Source organism: Necator americanus, chromosome X (genome assembly GCF_031761385.1).
Source record: "Necator americanus strain Aroian chromosome X, whole genome shotgun sequence".
NCBI classification, from domain to species: domain Eukaryota; kingdom Metazoa; phylum Nematoda; class Chromadorea; order Rhabditida; family Ancylostomatidae; genus Necator; species Necator americanus.
In genome coordinates, this window is record NC_087376.1 from 32699725 (window position 1) to 32721119 (window position 21395).

General features: G+C 37.5%; 2 protein-coding genes across 2 annotated transcripts; both read left to right on the top strand.

Annotated features, from left to right (window-relative positions):
- Positions 1-3066, top strand: RB195_026154 (uncharacterized protein; the record flags this gene model as incomplete). Its single annotated transcript, XM_064214581.1, has 11 exons — positions 1-109; positions 165-247; positions 568-678; positions 744-853; positions 919-997; positions 1101-1194; positions 1292-1365; positions 2007-2121; positions 2188-2288; positions 2736-2826; positions 2933-3066. 11 exons carry the CDS (start codon positions 1-3, stop codon positions 3064-3066), a joined length of 1101 nt encoding a protein of 366 aa, XP_064070462.1.
- A 3419-nt stretch (positions 3067-6485) lies between these two features.
- On the top strand, positions 6486-20136 carry RB195_026155 (uncharacterized protein; the record flags this gene model as incomplete). The annotated part of the gene is made up of 55 exons (XM_013451241.2): positions 6486-6656; positions 7270-7345; positions 7570-7677; positions 7738-7877; positions 8011-8129; positions 8193-8317; positions 8605-8714; positions 8774-8873; positions 8935-9007; positions 9089-9191; positions 9247-9317; positions 9496-9641; positions 9881-9991; positions 10074-10233; positions 10308-10403; positions 10462-10588; positions 10654-10767; positions 10834-10973; positions 11204-11311; positions 11375-11538; positions 11598-11691; positions 11941-12139; positions 12206-12352; positions 12428-12551; positions 13076-13212; positions 13351-13489; positions 13567-13736; positions 13796-13942; positions 14004-14086; positions 14143-14203; positions 14279-14443; positions 14523-14609; positions 14669-14815; positions 14976-15047; positions 15108-15227; positions 15348-15467; positions 15528-15691; positions 15876-15931; positions 15993-16132; positions 16256-16381; positions 16483-16572; positions 16715-16817; positions 17194-17358; positions 17431-17526; positions 17662-17729; positions 17793-17899; positions 18206-18395; positions 18455-18561; positions 18624-18712; positions 18772-18869; positions 18926-19016; positions 19297-19454; positions 19537-19680; positions 19756-19909; positions 20045-20136. 55 exons carry the CDS (start codon positions 6486-6488, stop codon positions 20134-20136), a joined length of 6612 nt encoding a protein of 2203 aa, XP_013306695.2.
- Between the last annotated feature and the right edge of the window lie 1259 nt (positions 20137-21395).

Sequence of the window (21395 nt, forward strand, 5' to 3'; positions counted from 1 at the left end):
ATGGAGTTTGTCGTGAACGGTCCAATTCCGGAAAATTTCATGATGAATAAGGAAAATCGTCTCAGCGCTTTTCGTTACGATAAGGAGAGTAATGAACTTTCTGTGCTTGGTAAGTAGTATCCTTCTAAATTGATCCACGACATGAATTAATTGTATTTCTTTAGATCAACTACTTCTTCCCCATCGACTCGATTTCATTCCGGTTAAGAACACTATGGACGCTTTTAACGTTATTCGTAATATGCAGGTATTTATTTGTGATTAAATGTAGTTGGAGGTGGACACTCAACCGAGGTCTTATTTCTGGAATTAAATAAATAAGTCATTCCGTCCCTTAAAACCTAAGCGTTAGTCTTAGAGGAGACTAAAGTATGTCTGTGATATGTTGGCTAAAGCTCATAAGAGGAAAAAAAAATGAAGGAAGAGCTTCCAGAAACAAGACAGCGGTTGAATGCCTTCCTCTTCTTCTCAACTACACTTTACCCATTTATTTGTGTGGTTTTTTTTTGAATTTTGAATTATATCTGTCATGTAAAGTGACGATTTCCTTAATTATATAAAATTTAGGTGCGTGGAGCACCATTGATAGCTGTAGTAGGAGCGCTAGGATTACTGGTTGAGATGACAGGCTTGGATTTTAAAACTCCCGAATCACTTATAAAGTTTCTGAAAATAAAGGTCAGCATTTGAATGCTACTTCTTTCCCGGATATCGTATCGAACATTACTAACAAGTTGAATTAGTCCCAACATCTGCTTGAATCTCGTCCGACAGCTATAAATCTCCGTAATGCCATGGAACAAATTGTGAAGTCCTCTCAGATTCCGGGCGATGTGGCCATGAGGAAGCAAAGGTTGATTGAGATGTCCAGAAAATTCTATTTCCTGGATTGTTTTGTATCCATTTTCATTTTTTTAGTGTGACTGACACTATTCTGAAGATACTTCACGATGAGGAGAAAGAAAATCGAAGACTTGTATGGAACGGTTGTCAGGAAGCAAGTTTTTCCTAGTTTTAGAGATTTCTGGAATAAGCACCCAGCTGAAACTATCCAACTGTAAATCTAACACATCTTTCCCAAATGACAACTCTATGTTGAGATAATTGGACTCAAACCTCCCGGCTCGAAATTTGTCCTGATGACTATTTGCAATACAGGATCGTTAGCGACCTCATCCTGGGGAACAGCGCTAGGTATGAATTTTCAATTGGAAACAGGCAATATTGTTTTTCTATGGTGCCCATTAGATTCATGATTATTTTCCAAGGACTTAAAAAATTGTACTTTAAGGAGTTATTTGCGCTCTTCACCAAGCAAACCTCGTCGAGATGGTCTACGCTTTGGAGACCAGACCTTATAATCAGGTAAACATATGCGGAAAGAAATTTTTGTTTTGAAATTTTTATGTACATTGTTAAATGTACATAAATGATAAGCTGAAAAACTCGCCTTGGCTCTATATATAACATCGAAGAACTCTCAACTAAGAAATCTTGTCACATACATAGCTATGTGGAGGAATTCCACATCAGTGCTGTAAAAAAACATAAGATCAAATTTCTCCTTTAATTTGCCAGTGGTGATTCATATTTGACTGTAATTAAATCATGAAAATCCTCATTATTGTGCAGATTCATGTGTTGGAAAAATTTAGCTTCCGGCGAGATCTTAGTTTAGTTGTGTGTCCATTTTTTTACTGCTTCGATTTCTCTGCACGAAATCCAGAAATTAGTTCTCTGCGAAAATTGAGTTTTCAGACTGGTTCTGGTGGACAAATTTCTGGTATGAATAGTGCTCATTACGTTCAGATAACTGTATTTGGTGGTGTCTAATTAAATTTTCTGTCGGACTACCACCTTCATTTAAAAATTCCTTCAACTGTTTTCTCTAACAATAAAATATTTATAAAATACCATACATTTGCATTTTTTAGCACATCCCCTTTCTCATAAATAACCATTCGTCTTCTATGCAAATCTCTTTATTGAAAATTTAAAAATTGGAGGGAGTTCGTCTCACCGCTACCGAACTTCGTCATTCCAAAGTACCTTTTAAAATAATCACCGATAGTATGGCTGCATGGACAATGAAAACACATGAGGTGGACGCTGTACTCGTTGGTGAGTCTCGTTATTTTTTCGTATTAATTGAGTTCATTACACTTTACGATATCCTGCCTCATCCAGGTGCTGATCAGGTGACTCTTAATGGAGATACTGCTAACAAGATTGGAACGTACATGTTGGCTGTGTTGGCCAACTATCATAGCATACCATTTTATCCAGTTGTAAGTGATTTTAAGAGTTAATTTAGAAGATTTGCTTCGACTAAAAATTGATACTTTTTCAAGCGTGTCGTAGTCCCTTTGAAATTTTATGCCGGCTGTCCGTCGGTTTATTACAACGTTGGTTCATTACATCAGCTGACTAGATCGAAGCAAAACATAGAACGAAAACCATCAGAAAGAAATCACATGTTCTTGGATCTTTAAAATTCAATATGACATGAGGAAGGATCCAGGAGCTACTAGGAATTCATCCATCTCTAGTTTCTGTGTGAAAATACTGGCAACTATCAGCACTTTTTCATAGTAGCGACGAGATTCGCAGTTTCCTTTGGAAAGAGTACAGCTCTTGGATTTCCACATTATTTGCGGTAATATACCCCTGATTACCGACTTTTGTCCATGTTCAGAAATTCCCTTTGTTTGAGTTATTTTATGGATGTTATTAAGGTACCAATTACCTCAATCAATCTTTCACGACAGACCAGTGACGACATTCCAATTGAGGAAAGACCTGCAAAAGAAATGCTTTGCGTAAATGGTAAGTGTTTTGGTAAAGATGGTAAGATTAAGATGAAATGAATATTCATAGCTAATTATTCTATCGAGTGCCTTTCTCGTCTTCTACTTTTTTTTTGAATCCTTAGGCATTTTCGTCGGTTCCGAAGATACTCCAGTATGGAATCCAGCGTTCGATGTAACACCGGCGGAACTGATCACGAAGATTATCACAGATCGTGGGAATTTCACACCAGCTGAATTGAAGGAAAATATCCATTAGTCCCTTCCATAGAGAAGAGTTCAAGAATTAGCCATTCCTTTCTTCTGAACGCGGATTTTTGTTGTTGTTACGTGTTGTTTCTAATTTCGATATTTCCTTCAGAACTGCCTATTTCGATGATGCATCATTCATATTTTTCTCCTACATTAGTCTTTGTTTCCTTAAATTGTTGCGAATTTTTGTGAAGCATTAAAATTTTGTTAAATATACTCCTATTTCTAACCGTGGATACTCATAATCGCGTGGATTAAACCATGGTGAAGGGGACGGATTCAAACGATGATGTTAAAGGTGCGCGTGTCAACTCTTTCACATAATTTACAGCGAAAAACCCTGAATTTCGAAATCTGGAACATTTTTATATGTTTTTTTTTCCCAGCGAGTGTTGCATTTCCGACCACAAATCCACTCAATTTTTTTTTTTTTTTTTGAGTGGGGCTCAGAAAGTACGGCCACTTCTTTTAAAAGAGAAGATAGGAAGCACGAATTTTGTTGATTCTAATAAAAGCTGTTCGAAAGCAAAGTAAAATGTGATGTTTCAGAAAAAAAGAGTAGCTTACTTTCATTTTTTTCTACTGAATAAATTCCATAAGTATGGTAACAACTTCATTTTTTTTTTCAATACGAGTTTCACTGACGTAAATTTCGAGACATTTTAGCGTCATCCACAATCACCTTGTAAATTCAGATCTCGTAAGTGAATGAGACAGAAATAGAGGAATTCCCGGGAAAAAAAAAGGAATAAGAATTTAAACCATGAGCAATCCGTCTGACGCGATGGATCTCAAAACAACCAGCGCACTTGATTGAAAACTTGAAATTCTTTTCTCTCTCGATACCATCTGCAAGCATTCCTCCGTGCACAGGCTTTTTTTCAGTTTCTTTCCGGGACCCTCGAAGGGTGGAGACCTTCAATTTCCCCCAGTAAAATTTTAACAACACAGGAAACGAAATCCTTATCACCGCATAATTTTCTCTGTAGGTGGTATACCAAGTCAAATGAGGTTCATTTGTGTAAAAATGATAAGAAAGAGAGTGATTTAAACAATAAGCTAGATCTCTGCAGTAGGCAGCTCAAGGAGCAAACTGGTATGTTACCGTATATCCATATCCATACATATATATCCATTGTCCTAACCTACAAACCACATAAGAGGTCTCCTAGTTTCCGAGAAAAATTCTTCTTCGAAAAGAAGTAGTGACATGGAAATCGAAGTGTTTCTTTACATAATACTATATTTCTTTTTTTTTTTTTTTGAATTTACTTTATCGAAGGTACAGATTTTTCTCGATTAAAGAGCGAAAACTTCATGCACTACGCAGATAAAAAGCTACCAAGGAACAAACAGCACTTAACAGCTATGAAATCGAATGATCAACAGACGTTCCTCGGAGTGATCGATGTTTTTCAAACAATTGATTGAATCAGTGGATGATGTTTTGTAGATACTGAATGAATACATGATGTTTTAGTAACGATTAAAGTTTAGATGCCCTTAAAAAAATTATTTAAATCCCCTTATGTGAGTAATTTCCCCTTAAAGAGGCCTTTTTCCCCCTAAAAAAAAATATTTAAATCCACTTATGTGAGTAATTTTGCAGTGCAAGAGTTTCGCAAAGATATTCACAGTTTAGTTACGATATATGCGTCGGATAGTACTGCTTACGGTAATGAAAAAAAAAGTCATGATTCATTTGATAGTCGACGTTAACATCCAAAAACAAACATTCCTATACCATAATTTGTTTGTTTAGTTCTCACTGTGACAACAGAAAGTGACAGCAATATTGATAGAGCTGTAAAATTCTTTTATATTGACGTTAAACACGTAAATAATCCTCGATTATTATCGGAGATAACCAGTTTCGGAGTTCACCGACTAGTTTTGAGAAAGCGTGTATGAAAGTCTGGAATCAGTTTTTTTTTTTAGGAGTTTTGAGCGCTGACGATTAATGGTGTCCTGAAAATTTACAGGTTTTTCCTAAAAGTACAACTTAAGTCTACTCAGAAATGTTAGGATTTTTTGAACTAAAAATTAGAACCAAATTGATGTATATTTGTATGAAAAACTATTACAAATAATGATAATATAATATAGTATATAATAGTGATATAATAATGTTCTTTCCTCGGAAATGTTCAGAAATGATCAGGGCACCGTTTCCGATTTCGCAGGCGATAGCGTAACCGGCATGCTCCCAGGATGGTGAAACATGGCGCCACGATCCGAAACCCGTTTCGTCTTCTGTTTGAAACACTCCCAATCTACTCGAAACTGCTGAAACTTGGCGCTCAAATATGTTTCTATCCTGGGTTTCATTTGACCACATAACATCAATTGTGGATGTCATCTTGATCTCAGAGTAACACCTGACACACACCGCTATAACACTCGGATCATTGATGTCGTCCGTAAAATAAACAGCGAGAATTTATACTTCTTTGTTCTTCTCTTCCTCTTCCTTCTTCTTTTACTTTCATTCACTACTGCATGATCATCCGTGGAAATAACCTGACGAACAATGTTTTGATGTTTTCTTCGAGTATTACATTTTTTCCTATTGTATTAACGTCCTCACAAATTACACAACGTCTCTCGTCCGCTGAATGCTACGTTGAATCCGGTATTTGCGAACCTATCAACATTATTTTCTATCCAACATAATTCCATCTCTGCCAAAAATGCCGAAGCAGTTGGCAGAATAGTTGATGAGGAGGAGGAGGGACGATGTCCTCATTAGTTTTATTTGTTGTTAGGCCCGCAAGACATATCATCGAATTGCTAGTCCAAAAATTTATTTGTTCTAAGCTATTGATAATGTTATAGAGAAAATAATTAGTGTACTGTATTAGATGGCTTTCTTTTCATTTTATTAATTTGATAGAACTTTGAAAATTCCGTCCGGATACGAAACGAGCCACGGTGAACCATGGTGTGTGTCGCATGAGGACATCAGCTGAGCGTTGACTGCGTATTTGCGCGTTAGTGTGACAACGTCTACGCAGTGGAATTCCATGGATCATGCGGATTCAACGGAAAATTGTTATTAGAATGAGCTGCTCATGGCTTTCTCAAACGTTCTAATTCTTTTTTAATAAGCATAAAACACCTCAAGTTTAAATCTTTGTCTACTTCACGTCTTCATTGTCCAATATGAAACATTGTAATATTTTCTGATTTTTTTTTCAAAAATTCCTCCGCTTTACTGGGAAATATTTGTCGTTGAAAATGAATATCGTGTCATTTTGTCGTAATTTTATCGAAATATCAAACACATATTTTATTCTATTCATTCTATTTATCGCCACTCTCACTTTCCAAACAAAATCGATTTGTTTTCGGTCGCTTTCGCACCTTCTCCTCTTCTGTCGTCATCGTTTTCATTGCAGTATTGATCGTTATCTACTTATAGATTGCATGAAGCTTTCCGATTTTAATATAACGGATAGGCTACATAATCGATGGTGTCGATTTATTATCCAGCGATATCTTGGACAATTCCTGGAACAAAATCTTACACTTGATCAACTTTCAATTGAGCTTTACGCAGGAAAGCTCACTATTAATGAAGTCAAGATCAATGCTCATGTGAGTGCTCGTTTAAAAGAAATTGAATTTTTCATTTTAACTATTTAATATATATTGTATATGGGTTTCTATTCGTATTTTGTTACGAAGATATAGAACGAGTCTTAGAGTTCATGTAGAAATAAATGGAGCAGTTCCTAAAGTAAATGACGAGTACAATTTCCGCCTTTTGCATGTTGCACAAACGGAAGTTGTTCGCTTCAACTTCCTGGAACTAGTGCTTTTCAGTATATATAATTATAAGTGAGAATTGTGAACGTAGTTATAAAATGTTGAGGAGTTCTTACCATTGTAATTATTTTTACTCAATGTTGAATGCGTAAGGGGGCGTGACCTTTGGTGCTGATTGATTGGTTGAACCATGCAGTCGTGGCGCATCTCTTTTCCATATTTAATTTAATGTCCAAATGTTAAAGGATTTCCAGTCAACCTAAAGTGAACTGAGGAAAAAAACAGTTCTTTGAGTTTCACTGAATCTTCATACACTGTGAGAATAAGTGAGGAAACCGCATAGGTTTGGTTGAGTTACCAACCGTGTAGTCCTCTCTATTTAACTCATTGTCACAAAATTAAGTTCTTGTATGAAATGTATTCATTTCATTACTTTTTTCAGTATGTAAATGAGCTGCTGACGTCCATGAATGTGCCTTTAAGGCTTACCGATGGTTTCGTTGGAGGAATAACAATTGGTATGTCATGGTGTTTTACTGTTTTTTTTTCACATTTTAATGTGATATCGGTTTTCCTTAACATTGCTTTTCTATTGTTGTCTTCTGTACTGACTTTTAGGTTTTGGAAACATGACATCTCTTGATTACCTATTTGTTTTATCAACGACACACTAAATTCGTCCTTTTTGCTTTGTTGGAGGACTTGATTTCTGGATGTTTTTCAAGTTGCATTCTCTTTTCAGAGGTCCCATGGTTCTCATTAGCTTCCGAAGCGAGCAAAATGAAAGTTCATCAGCTAGAATTGACATTTCAGTCAAGAGAAGGTGTGAAGCTCGACAACAAAGATCTTGGTTAGAATTGGTTGTTGACGCACACCTATTATTTTCTGACATATTTTTTCTCCTTTGCAGTTTCTTCAATGATAGGAAGTGTCGTAGAATCGTTAGTGTCGTCGAGCGATTTAGCGAGAAGTTTCTATGAGAATGAGAGGCAAGCGGGAGAAGAAGAGTTTGACACCGAAGCTAAAGATGGGGTCAAAGCGTTCACAAAGGTCTGGTGTTTCACATGATATTTCCGTATTTTTTAACTGTTGATACGGTTACCATAGTGGCTTCTTGAAATTATAGATAGTATTTGCTTTGACTTTGGAATAACCCATCGAGTTCACACCACGAATATTTTAGGTGATTGACGCCATTGTATCTCGTTTTTGCATGGAACTCACCGAAACCACCATTCGATTGGAGAACCCACCGAAATCCATGTCCGATTTGTGTACTGCCATTGAAATCCGTTTAAAAGAGTCAGTATCTGGAAGAATCATGGAAGCGTTCATTGGGCGTATTTAATGGAATTTGTTTTTAAGGGTAAGGTTCATGGATGAACAGATGCGAAATTGTCAACAAGAAGGAAGAAGCGCAGAGACGATTACAAGTCAACCTCAAGGAATGGGAAGTATAGCAAATCTCAACAAATTTATCGATATGTCAGGTAGGTGTTCTGGAAGGAATTATCCCAAATATTCCTTTTTTTTGTTTGCGTTACTCGTTCATTTGCCGCGATCATATCTGAAACTTCGAAGCATTTTCTTGTTTGGAGTGTTGTGCCAGAATTCCTATAGATTTTAGAACACTAGTCTTCGACATAGAGCTACTCATTTATTTTATTAAATTATACTAATTATTCTACTGCGACCATGCACAACTTCAGTATTCTGTCCAAATTTCGTTTGAATTCGGCCTTTTTGAAACTATGACCATTCAACATCTCGGTTTCAGGTGTTGAAATATTTACCGATGTGTTTACGGAGATTGAGGATCAATATTCTGATCCCAACTCTAGTCAAATTGTTACGAGTATGTACATAAGACGTGAAAAACAAAAACATGTAAGTCTCACATTTTATGAAAATTAATTCAATTGGTTTCTTCATTTTTCACTTTGCAGAAATCACCAACACTTTCTACTCATGAATCTGTATCGGCGGATCTTTTTACCTCTGCACTGTCTTCATCTACTGCCAATTTCCAGTCGTGCTATTCTAACTGTAAGTTTTCACAATATGAAAAAAAAAAGAAAAACCGTTAGTTCATCTCTTCTCATTCTAGTAAATGCGGGCGAAACGTTGAATCAGACAATCGGGGAACAGTTTAGGGTTGCTAAGATAGACAACGATCGAGAGTAAGTAACGTTTTTTTCTTAATTGCTTTCCTGCTATACTCTTCTTCTCAATTTTCGTCTTCCAACAACTCTTTCTTACAGGCTTATGTCTAATCCTGTGAAATTCGCCGAGTTCGTTGGAGAGTCTCGTATGATTTTTCGTATTAAAAATTCGGACGCCATAGCTGATAAAAAAGATAATAGGGTATGTTTGTACTTAAAAGTTTCAATTTATGTTGGCTTCTAAAAGTTTGCTGCAGGTCGAAATCGAGTCCTTCTTTACGGGTTTGCATTGTTTTCTCTTGCCTTCACAAATTGATATTTTGAAAAGGTATGTGCTTATTTTCTTTTGCCATTCAATTTTCTGGTTTCATTCCTCTATTACCTGCAGAGATGAAGAAATTTATTTGTCCCATAGGATTTTGACATTATTTCGGCTGACAAAATTGTCGTCCTTTTTCATATTGCGAGACCCTTTGTGAAAGAAACTCATCTTTTTTCATGTTCAGATTTTTCTCATCAATTGCTCTACCCCAAACGGAGAAATTGAATGACTTTGGTAAGAAAATGGATAAGAGCGATTACGACGCGATGGCGAAAAATATAGAGGAGGAAACGTTCCAAAGAACACGGATGACCACATTAGGAATGCAAGGTTTGTTTCGTCCTTCTTCTTTATCGATGCTTTTTTTATTTCTCTTTCGAGACATAAATTCAAGGACATCTTCTTGTTCATTGAATGTTTTCTCTTTGTTAGATTTTTCCGCTACTTTTTGTTCCTGAAAGTTTTGCGATCAGGTTACATCTTTGCAAGATCTGCTCTTAGAATTGCGGAATACAAGCTGTCGTGCTCAGTTCGATTCCTTAATCGTGTTTTACACGGACTTTTTCTAGGGACATGGAGCAGACGCGAGGATTTTCATGAGTTTGATTCAATTAATCTCGAAGACAACCGAACATCGAGAAAATTGAGCGAGCCTTGCCGTGAAAACTACAAGACGATTAGTTAGTGATATTTCATCCCTATTTTTACCTTTCCATTACTTCCCATTCGAATTTTTTTTGAGAACTGCTTGCAAATATTTAGAATCTGAAAGCACCAAAAAGGAAAGTACGCTGTTGTGTGCAAAGATTGGTACCGTACTTTTTTACATTCCACACACTGACACCATGTCTGCTGAATTCGTGAAATCACTAAGTAATGGCTATTATGAGGCAATCGACAATGCTATCGAGGAATCTAATGCGTAAGTTGTTGATGTAGCTGAGTACGGTTCATCATTCCTTTCTGAATAGGTTCTTCTATAACTTTTAACTTCAGATTTTTCACTAAAGCGGCAAAGATCTCATTAAAACATGGCAATTTGCATACAGCTAGAAATATGTTGGATAAATTATATGCTAAAGATCATTTAAGGTGGGTTTTCTGACCTTTAACCATATTTTCAGCTTTCATCTTTGAAATACTCTTGCAGGCTTATTGGATCGTCGGTGGTTTTCCATTACCAAATGGATAAAAGTGGTTCCGGTGAGCATATGAAAGCAAAACTAATTTTTCCGAATGTGGATTTCATCGAATATCTAACGCCAGATTCAAACCCCGTGTGTTTTAATTTTCATCTCGTTTAATTCATTACTTCTCTTCCTCTTCAAAATTTTTTTTATAGTGTGATCCTCAAAATACGCACATACCTCTTCTTGACTTCTCGAAGTTTGAAAATCCTGATCAGGAGCCGCAGTTGAAATTTGTCTACAGCACTTCTTCTACTGTGGTTGATGAGGTGGAGTCATTGTTACTGTTACTGTCTTTTCGAGGTGGTTCCCTCATGTTCATTCGATATTTTTAGTCGAAGACTTTCATTTATATTGGAAATTGTCGCTGTGAGCTGGATTTAAGTATTGTGGATCGCATCGCTGACTTTTTTGAACCCAGACCATTCTTCGATCTTCCCTCTTATAGACGTTCAAGGTTGGACAGCATTGTGAGGTGAATGTTGCGAATAATTCCTTTGTAATTTTTTAGTACTTTCTGCTTCCTACGTATTTTGAATAGTTGTGCTTCTTCATTTCGTATATGTATGTTTTTGTTCAAGCTACCGCAACTAGTATTCTCTGGCATATTCATTTTCAAAGACTCTGAGTAGATACAAAATTTTACCAGTACGTAGAAGAGGTTTTGCCACTTCATTTGACTCATAACATAAGAAATTCTTTCAGAAAAGATCCCCTACAGCTCCGTGAGGATTTGTTCAGCATCCCTGTTGTTGAACAATCGAGCAAATTGATGGTTGTAGTGAAATGTCAAGCTCTTGAGCTAAATCTAAGGTTTTTCCCTTTTTTTTCCTTATGCTTGTTTTGGTTGTTGATGAATGTTTACTGATGCTCCAGAGTTCCTGTGGCGGATTTAAGAAATCCTTGCGGTGCTAGAATGCCGTATCGACAACGACATGTACATCCAGAATACATTGGTTTGCACGTGAGTTCGGTGACCGTGGAGGTTCCTCTTGGTGGAGAGAGCACTGTCTTCGAACTATTTGCTACCGAGATTTACGGTATGTTGTATGTTTTTTTTTCATTCCCTTCCGTTTTAGTAGACGATGTATCCGTTCAGGAAGCTTCTGTGGAATTTCTGACAAATTCTCATGTTCCGATGAAGATCGCCGTTTTCTGTGGGGTGGACAAATATCGGTAGACGAGCCTGTTCAGTAGGTTTTTGCCTTCAAACATATTGATATGTTCCGCTCTTTAGCTTATTTTTTAAAAAATAATTTTGGTCCTACTTGCGATCCAAACTTTGGAATCTAAGATGGCTTTCAGGGAGTAGATTATATGTAACAGAGGATGTTCTCTGTTTGAGGCCATCACTTGTAAACTGAATGTTCAAGAGAAACGTCCTATGCTCATTGTTCATTTTAGAAAAAAAAAGACTTGTTGTGAAGTTCTTTCTATTTCAGCATGAAATTCGAGTACGATCCACGGAATAAAGCTCTGAAAGCATCCGGTACGAAAATTCACTGTGTGACCGGACTTGGTATCAATGACGATATGGCAAAGAGTATTTCGTTATCGGTCATTCAGTCCCTACCTCAGAGAGAGGGACCATTCGCGCAGACTCATAGATCATTCCTGCATAATCATGAAGAGGACAATGATGTGAGTTTTTAGTTTTGGAATCTTCTGAGTGATTAGGACAATTTCTTTTTCACTCGAACTTTTCAGTTAATCCTGGCTGGATCGCGTGAAGAAATGACGTCGTTTGGAGCTAAATGTGTGCTCCAATCTGTTATGGTGATATCGCTTGATATCCCGATCCTTCGAGTTCTGATACCAAATCATTCGTATCTTGAAGTGTTATATAACAGACTGGTAAGAGTATGGTTTTCTTATTCACAGTGAAAACTTTAAGATCATAAGTTTTCCAAGGTAGTATCGTAATTTTAGGTAAACGATCTTCTTCTCTGGCAGCCAGCCGCTCCTGCTATGAGGCCAGGAGATGAAGAATTTAAAATTAACGCTCTTAGCGATGATATGTTCCACGAATGTGGTGGTGACCCTACGGATCGGTGTAAGTTTTTCAGATGAACAAAACTTATTTTCGGATTCTATGGAATGGGTGGCTTCCAGTTTGATGTTTAAGTGGGACTCTTTTCTTCTTTATTCCATTCATAGGGTTATTTTCTGCCGTAATTGTCTAAATAATCTGCAAATACACAAATGCAAATATACTTTATCTTAGTGTTAGCATCTAAATCCTAGCTAACACTGTGGTTTGGTCTTGTAACTCTTTACTTCCCCTGTGATAGTGTTCTAACATAAGTACATATGTATGTATATTCGACGCTGAGTTAGGCGTTGAGGTAGAACAGAGGTAACAGGGAGTGCTTGAAATATAGTCACCTTCTTATTTACTACCATCTAATTTCTAATCCAGCAACCAGCTAATCTAAGTGGAGTCATTTTTCTCGGACCTATTTGTCCCCTATCTGGATTCTTCCTGTTTCTCCTATCTACAGTAGAATATTTTCTTTATAAAATTTACAATATGACATTATATTCTAGTTTCAAATAAGGTAATCCAAGATTTTTTAGATGAAGAAGAGTGCGAAGAGGAGCGTTTTAGTACCTCCGTCCAATCGAATGGCTACGACAAGAATAAGTCGCATGTACTCAGTTTTCTGCTGAATGTTAAAAAGGGAACGATGGTTATGTGCACTGCAGTGAAAGAGGTTTGTTCTCGTTCTACGTTACGAGTTCAATTCAAGGAATTCCTGCCTCTCTGTCTTTGTATAACTTATTATTGCGGGAATGTTTATGCTAATTGAATTATTTTCTGTGTCTGGCATGTCTCACAATGTACATTTCAGGATTCCAAAGAAAAAGGAACTGGTCAAGTTTCTGTTGAACTCTCGGATGCACAACTTTTTGCTGTTGGCGGATATCATGGAAGAATAACTGATACTTATTTCTATTTCACCACTCATACCGTTGGCGTTGGTCATAGAAGTGAGAATATTTTCGCTTAGAAGTTCTTGTTAGCTCCTATTTCTATATCTTTTATTTTTTTACATTTGCTTGTTCAGACGTTTGTACAATGCCGAAGGTTGTGAACCAACCGGATTTCGGAAAATGGAGTCGCGATGACACACAAATGGAATCTATCCCGTCTGGAAGCGAATTCAGTTCACAGTCCACTGATGATGCTGTTGGTATTGCGATATTCCTGTGCGAGCGACCTGGACAAAACATCAAGGCAAACGATTTCATCGAGAAACTCTTTGTTTCATGAGTAACACTCGTTCCCTATTTCAGGATGTGCTGTTGGCTATAGCAATGCGTAACAGCTGCTTACAAATCCGCCCTTTCTCCAAAGTGGAGGAGACGTGGGTTCTACAATTAGCAGAGCTTTTCACTCTACAGGATTACCCTATCCCTGGATATGAACTCCCTGTTGTTACGGTAGGATTCAATGAATGTAGTACTAGTTTTGAAACCCTTTAGCATTGTATCTTCTTTTCAGACGGACCTTCACATTCATTTGGACAACGTTGTTATAGCCTATGATCACTCCTGGACAAATCCTGAAAGCGATATTCGATTAAGGTTTTTAATCTAGATATTTTTTCTTGACTTTCATACTGACTTCACTTATTTTACAGATTGGTACTTGGAGAAAGCGATATCAGTAGCTCCATTATTCAGGATATGAACGTAGCTAAGGTGATTTCTATTTTGCACATGTATACCGTATCTATTTTGTTATTATTCTTGAGATTATTTTTAGTTCTGCTTCAGGTTACCTGTATTTTCGAAGGTGCTCGAGTTTTTATGAGTAACGCGAAAAAGTTCAAAGAGAACGTCCGTTTTAAAGAGCAACGGTCATCCGAGAACATTACTGGTAGCTCTTCCTCCATGAGGAAATTCTTCCAAGTTGTTGAAGTTGGGCTTTTTCAACTCGAGGTGTAGTGAAAACGTCTTTTTCTGTTTTTCTTTTTTTTTCTGCAGTTTGCAAACATACCTTAATATGTTCTTTTTGCAGTTACTATCCTCATTCATCCCTACTAGGGAGGGTTCACCTCTTACTACTCCGCTTCTTGAAATTCGCTGTCGAAACGATATAATAAAGGTTATTTGGAGTAGTTTTTAGTTTTTCGTCGCTTTCTTACATGTATATGTATATTTTAGGCTTGGGCATGCGCCGATTCTCTCGTTGCACTACTAAACGTCGCTTCTGAGATTGCACAATCCGAGAAATATGTCGCTCTTCCTCATAAGAAAACCTCCAGCGCTAGACAGTCCACTGATACCTATGAAAGCACTGTATCTGTGGAGGTAAGATATGTTCTCCTTTCATACCGAATACAAAAAAGACCTTATTTTTCTTGAACTTATGATTTTTTCACTTTCTTTACATTAGCTAATTTTATAAATGCATTACAAATAACATAATTGCTAACTGAGTTGTATAGTTGGCCTTAGAGTAGTAATTTAGCACGACAGTCAATCTTCATCTATCAACCAGTCAGCTGTCAGTATTCCGAAACCAGTTGAGATGAAGATGAAGGTACGTGCATGTTGGAGGTGTTTTTATCTGTTATTTGCAGTTATTGTTATATTTTTGAAGCGTTTATTGGCATCTGCTATGCAAGAACGAACTACTAGTGGTCATTCCGGTGCTATTCCTTGTGGAAGAGATGCGCTTGAAGAGTTCTCGCCAGACTTCTCGTCAAATCAGGCGAAAACGGTACTTTTTATATGATGAGTGTGAAGTATGAAGGGAGACAAGATTGTTGCTTTTTAGCATATTTTATTTATCATATTATACATTTTATATATAATCAGCATTGATCTCAGTTTATTATAGGATTTGCTTATCGATGCCTTAGGGGATATTTCACAGTCGGACCGCAATCGAGCGTATTCACTATCAACCGATGATGAGTTTTGTATGGTGGATGAGGATGTGATAGGGAGCGGTATCACCGTGAGTTCCACTAACACGTCGTTCCTGAATCATTGCATGCCCTCCTTTACTGTATTTTAGAATTCTGCTGGTGAACCAAATATAAAATATATTGGATCTGAAGCGAATAAATCTGCATGGAATACTGCTCTAAACATTGATCCTCACCACTTTCGGGTTCCGAATGACTGGCGCGGGGATGGTTTGGCCGCGTTACCGGCTGACTTCCCATCACCATTAATAAGGTTGATCTTTTACTCATAAGGTTCTTTAAGGATTTATAGCGTCTTTGAACTACGGACTCGATTTTTTTGATAATAAAATGATCTTGTCTTTGAAATGAAGAATTAGCTGAAAGGAATTGATTTGTTTTGCGGAGCTCAGTGTTCGAAACAGCCATTTCTGAAGAATCTAGGATCTACTTTTTAGGTATTTGATTCGTGACATTTCCATAAGCCTTCATTTATATGGAGGATCAGATCTGAGTAAGTTGTTAAATACAAAGTTGAATATTTTGTATTGATATCGGATGTCGTCTTAATGCAGGTGAAGATCCTCCAAAAGAACGAAGCTATAGTACAAGTGAGTATCGTGAGGGAAAGGGTAGAAATCAAGTGGTCTTGCCTGATGCTTTCGGAGGAAAACATCGTGACCACTCTGTTTGTGTCGTCTTGGAGCTGAACAAGGTGCGCTCAAGTACTTAAGCGCTGATTATTTTCTGGAAAAAAAAATTGGACAGAAAGTAATGGATGTCTTATCGATAAAACCAGAATCATGTCCAGAAACTGAGATGGAGAATTTTTTTTCAGATTTCTTGCGTTTACCAATTGTTCAATAAGGATGCCCCACTAATGTCGATGAAACTGTTTACTATCCATAATATAACTCTGCTTGATAAACTTACAGCTAGTCAAATAAAGGAAATGATGTATCAGGTAGCAACAGTGTGTTTTTCCGTAGTTTGTGGGATGTTTTTTCTCAACATCTCTTTAATCTCGTGCATACCTCAATGCTTCTCTCACATCTTTCCGTACAGTATTCGTCCGCGGAGCAACCACGAAGAACGTGTGCACCCATGTTAGCCGTACGGATGGTCGAATCTCATAAAAGTGAAGGAAAAATAAGGGTCAGTTACTAGACAAGTTTTTTAGTTGTAATTTCTCTAAGTGATATCCTTCATTTTCACTGTACTGCAAGTTTTGCCGTCATTTTTTCTTTGTGGTTCTATGTGATTTTTTTATTTTTATTTTTACGACTTTTACGTTTAGGTTTCGATGCTTCCCATAAAGTTCAACATTGATCAGGACACCATGGAATTTTTGGATGATTTCTTCCAAGAAGTTCGAGCAAGCGTAGAGTTGCCTAGTGAAGGTAAAAATTGTTTTTTTTTTCATCCACCTCACATTCCTGTAAAGTGAATAGATACGAAACTCCAAACACTTTTCAAACCGAAACGTAAACAATTTCTGTAAAAGCTTGACTAAATTTATTCTAGTCTTAGCCTGTATGGAACTTCAAGATGTCAATTATTTTCGCTATCTATATGAGGATCTTATTGGTTTTTTGTATTCGCGAAAATTTTACTGAACACCTGTCTAGAAATGTATAATTTATTCATCTTGCTCATCAAATCAATCACTTCACTTTACCGGAGATAAAGATCGAGTCTAGAGATCCTTAATAGTCATCATAACCTTTTCTGTTATTCACTATTACCTACAATGGCGATTTTATCTATGTGCTTCAGTGTCTGATGCAATTGCCAGTCGTCCTATTCTGGAAGTACCTGCAACTGTGCATTCAAGTGCTGATGAACCTTCCATGGAATCCAGCCACATCTATCCTAGCCTAGAACGTGGCGTTTCATTGAACATGGACGTGTTGACGCCAGCAGCTGCACCATCTCCAATTTGTGAATATTTTTGTTCTGGTTCGGTCTTCCTTTTTCGGGATTACCAAGGATTGCGTAACTTTCGTGTTTCAGATGATCTTTCGTATCTGGAACATCGTAGCCATACGGAATCACCTGTCAAAAGACCTATCGCAGATGCTCCTCTGACAGCGTCGGCTGTTTCCATTGGTGAGAGTACTGCATCATGTTTTAGTGGAGTTTTGATTTCAATTGATTAGAATTATTGATTGTGTACACGACTTCATTTGTTTCTGGTTGCATTGGTTTGGGTATTTTTACTGCCTTATTCTCCTTCGCTTCTAGGAGACCTTTTCGGGACGAAAAGTCGTGCTTCTCAGAGAATATCACCTGTGGAAGAAGCTTCATCGCAAGTAAGACGATTTCATTAGAGAGATTTCACCTGTAGCTTCTTTCTTCCACGTCGATTCTTTCAGTCAAGTAGCCCGGATCTCGTTCGTGCGGCGATATCCATAGAAGAAGAGACGTCACCATCTGATGATCTTCATCTAGCAGGCGACTGGAGTTCTAGTAGTGAGATTAGGTTAGCAGCTTTACTTTTTAAATTACTTCTTGGTAAAGTGGAACAAGATTCCCCCTTTATCTATTAAATTTCTCAATGGTATGGCGTTATTATCCTCTTCAAAATTGCATATTTATCCATCCATTCAGTTTTGGTTGCAGAGACTACCGTATACAAATTGAAGTGTTAAAAATCACCCAAACATAGAGATTCCTTTTCATTACAATGTGATCTTTAAGTTAAAAGATAAGAAATTTATGCCTCTGAATTAGTTAAGAACTACTAACAACTAGAATTGTGTTGTGTCCGAATACCAGTTTTTTCAAGGTTTCCTGATTTGGATCCTCCTACCACTAGTGCATCAATCGATAAAATGCTGATGGGTGCTTCCATGCACGACTCGTTCCATCCAGATATGGTTGTCCCGGATGAGGACATTAGCCCATCAGCGTTACTAACCGAAGAGCTTGTCGATACCAGTAGTGACATTGCTGAATGCTCCAATGATGCTGATAGGGTAAATACTTGCTCATTTCTGAAGCACTTTTGATTTTTCTGATTAACTTATTAATTTAGTCCACGATCTGTGATGAAGAGGCATCAACACAAATGGCAGGTTCGTCTTTTGAGCGTCAGTACACCCCCGAACCTCAGGAGACAACCCGTGGTAGCACATTTTTCAAGTAAGCACCTTTAAAATACTTTTTCTCTGTGCAGAACCTCTCAATAGGGTACGTCCTTATAGAGAATTCATTTTCTCACCACCTGTATCAATCTACGTTGATTATCATGGAAAAAACAAAATAAATGTGGAGAAGAATGGACCAGTTCTCGGTAGGATAAGGTCGTCTTATATGTTTTACCCTACCTCATGCTTATGGATTTTCATCTAGGTGTTTTAACCGGGATTGGACAACTCAATCGTACAGAATTTGTCCTCAAAGAGATAGTTAATCGGAATGGTCTTCTAGGAGTTGGACGTTGCGTTAATGCAAGTGTTTCTATTTTAAATCTTTTCAAAAAACGTTCTACTAGAATTTTTTGCAGGTTGCTGTGGATGAATGGATTGCCGATATCCGATCTAATCTTCCAAATGTTCTGGCCAGTTGTGGACCAATAAGTCCTTTTGTACAGATTGGTTGGTTCTGTCTGATATTTCCTCTTCTTCTGTTTTGTTACTGTATGTCCCAAACGAGAGGCTTTGTTAATTTAAAAAAATCAATGAGCTGAGATTGAATTATTTTGGTTATATTTCATGTTTAATTTTGTGCTTTTTGTCGCGCATATCATCTGGTGTCTTCTAGCATCGTTTAGTTTCCTGGATTTCTGTTGAAAAATAAATTATCCACGTACACTGACGTGCTGACACTTACTTCCAAAAAAACAACGTTTTTTGTGGTTGTTAAGCTTCATTATAGGGAAAGGAGTGATGGATCTTTTCTGGCTTCCTGTTGCCGAACTACGGAAAGAGGATGGGCATGTAGTGAAAGGAATTCAGAAAGGTGTTGGGTCATTCGGTCTGTCATCCGCAGCTGGTGTTGTCGGAATGGCTCAAACGGTTGTTGGTGTAATTCAGGTAGCAGCTTTAAGGATATATGAGTATAAATTCCCTGGATATCTATGTCATTGTGTATCTAAAATCTTTTCTAATGTTCCAGATGCTTGCTGAGTCAGTACTTCGTGAAGTTCAACCATCTGCGCCTTATCTGAACGAAAGGAATCGTCGAGCCGTTGCTGCCAGAGCAGCTGCGCCAACTGATCTTCGTCACGGAATGCAACTTGCATATGATATTGCATCAGATGTAGGTTAAATCCGTAAAACTTACAAACTTCTCTTGGATATTCTTTCTATTTTTCCACATATTTGAATATTTAAGGGTTATCGACAAGCACGTGACGATTTGGAATTAGCAGCGCAAGAGGATCGTGCTTCCGGACAGTCCTCTTTCCGTAGTGTTCTCAAAGTAGCTCCAAAGACTTTCATACGACCACTTGTTGTGAGCAGTCAAATTGGTTACCAATTATTGGGAGGTATGTGAATTGGCTTCTACTGACTGTTTTACACGTTTTTGAACATTATTTCACCTTTTTTTAGAGAGTAGCTGAGAATGTCACTCACTTTATATTATGCACATTTTTGTTGCTGTTCCATCCTCATATTTCCAGGACTTCGCGCCCAATTGAGGCCCGACGTCTATCAAGATGAACGCCATAAATGGAAAGACGAAGAGGTCCCCGGTGGTAGCGGACAACATTGAGAGACAAGGATCAACTCGCCTCTTGAGGGCTTTCATAAATTGCCTCGCTTTCCTGTGATAAGATATCAGTTAACTCAGTCGTTCCTAGAAATTTACAGGTGCAAATATTTCCCTAACGTCAGCGCACTATACTTTCTTATTCAATCTCAGTGCTAATTCTACAGACTACTTTAGTTTCTTGTAAATAAAACACTAGTATTTGTAGGTTCAGTTTTACTGCCTTGTTTTAATTCGCGCTTCTATCAGTTTGTTGTTGCTGTTTCTGCCTGCGAGGCCTTGGCGGTTACTGTATCAAGATACGTGTCGTTGTATCAATTCCCTCCCGCCACGAAAAACCAAACCAGAACCCTATTCCGGTTTTAACGAACATATAGGCTTTGGTTTCATCTGCACAGTTTACTTCTCGGTTGTCATTTTTAAGTCGGATAGCTTTCCTCCTTTTTTTTTGTGATTTCCTGTATAGTTGTTTGCCTTTTCACTGTGTAAAACGGCAGCATTGATGCTACTGTACTGTACTGTACTTTTCGTTGCTCTCTATTGTATGTACATTTCATTCAGCTTTCCTATAATTCTGTGCCTATATGTTAATATCACATTCGTTAGCTTTTTTTTCCCATTGTTTGCGATAAAACAGATTCACTTTGAGGTTGTTAACAGTTTCTAAGGATTTCTTTAAAGATACTGCTGTGGAAAAAAAAAGGAAAAGAAAATGATAGAAGAGATGGAATTAGTGGCTTTTTTCAAAAGGAAACTCGTTAAATTGAGGATAGGTGGAGGCTGACCGGGCGGCTGGATGTTACGATCTTCCATGAGTCCATAAGATGACCCAGGTGTCCTAATTGTCACTATGGAACCGAAGCAGGTGGGTTTCTATAGGACCCATGAGTGAAGTGCCTTTTTCCAGCTTTTCAAAAATCGCAGAAGGAAATGCTAGCTTGTCGTTTAAAATATATATTTATAATAATACAAACAGTAATAAAATATAGTACCTATATTGCGCTGGAGCATCTTTCCTTTCAAAAAGAGAACCTCTAGCCTTTGGAGGTAGTTTCTATTCAAAAATGAGTTAGTGCTGAACTCGTCTGAGTGCTATGGAAGGGAAATTTGAAACAAAAGCAGTCTTAGCTGGAAAAAAAGTACTTTGACACTCCATTTGGAGTGGAATTGTTTGACAAAGTACTTTTTTCAATTAAGAATCTCAACGCGATAACCTAAAATAGTGAATGAGAAAGAGTACAAGAATAAGGGAACCATGAAGT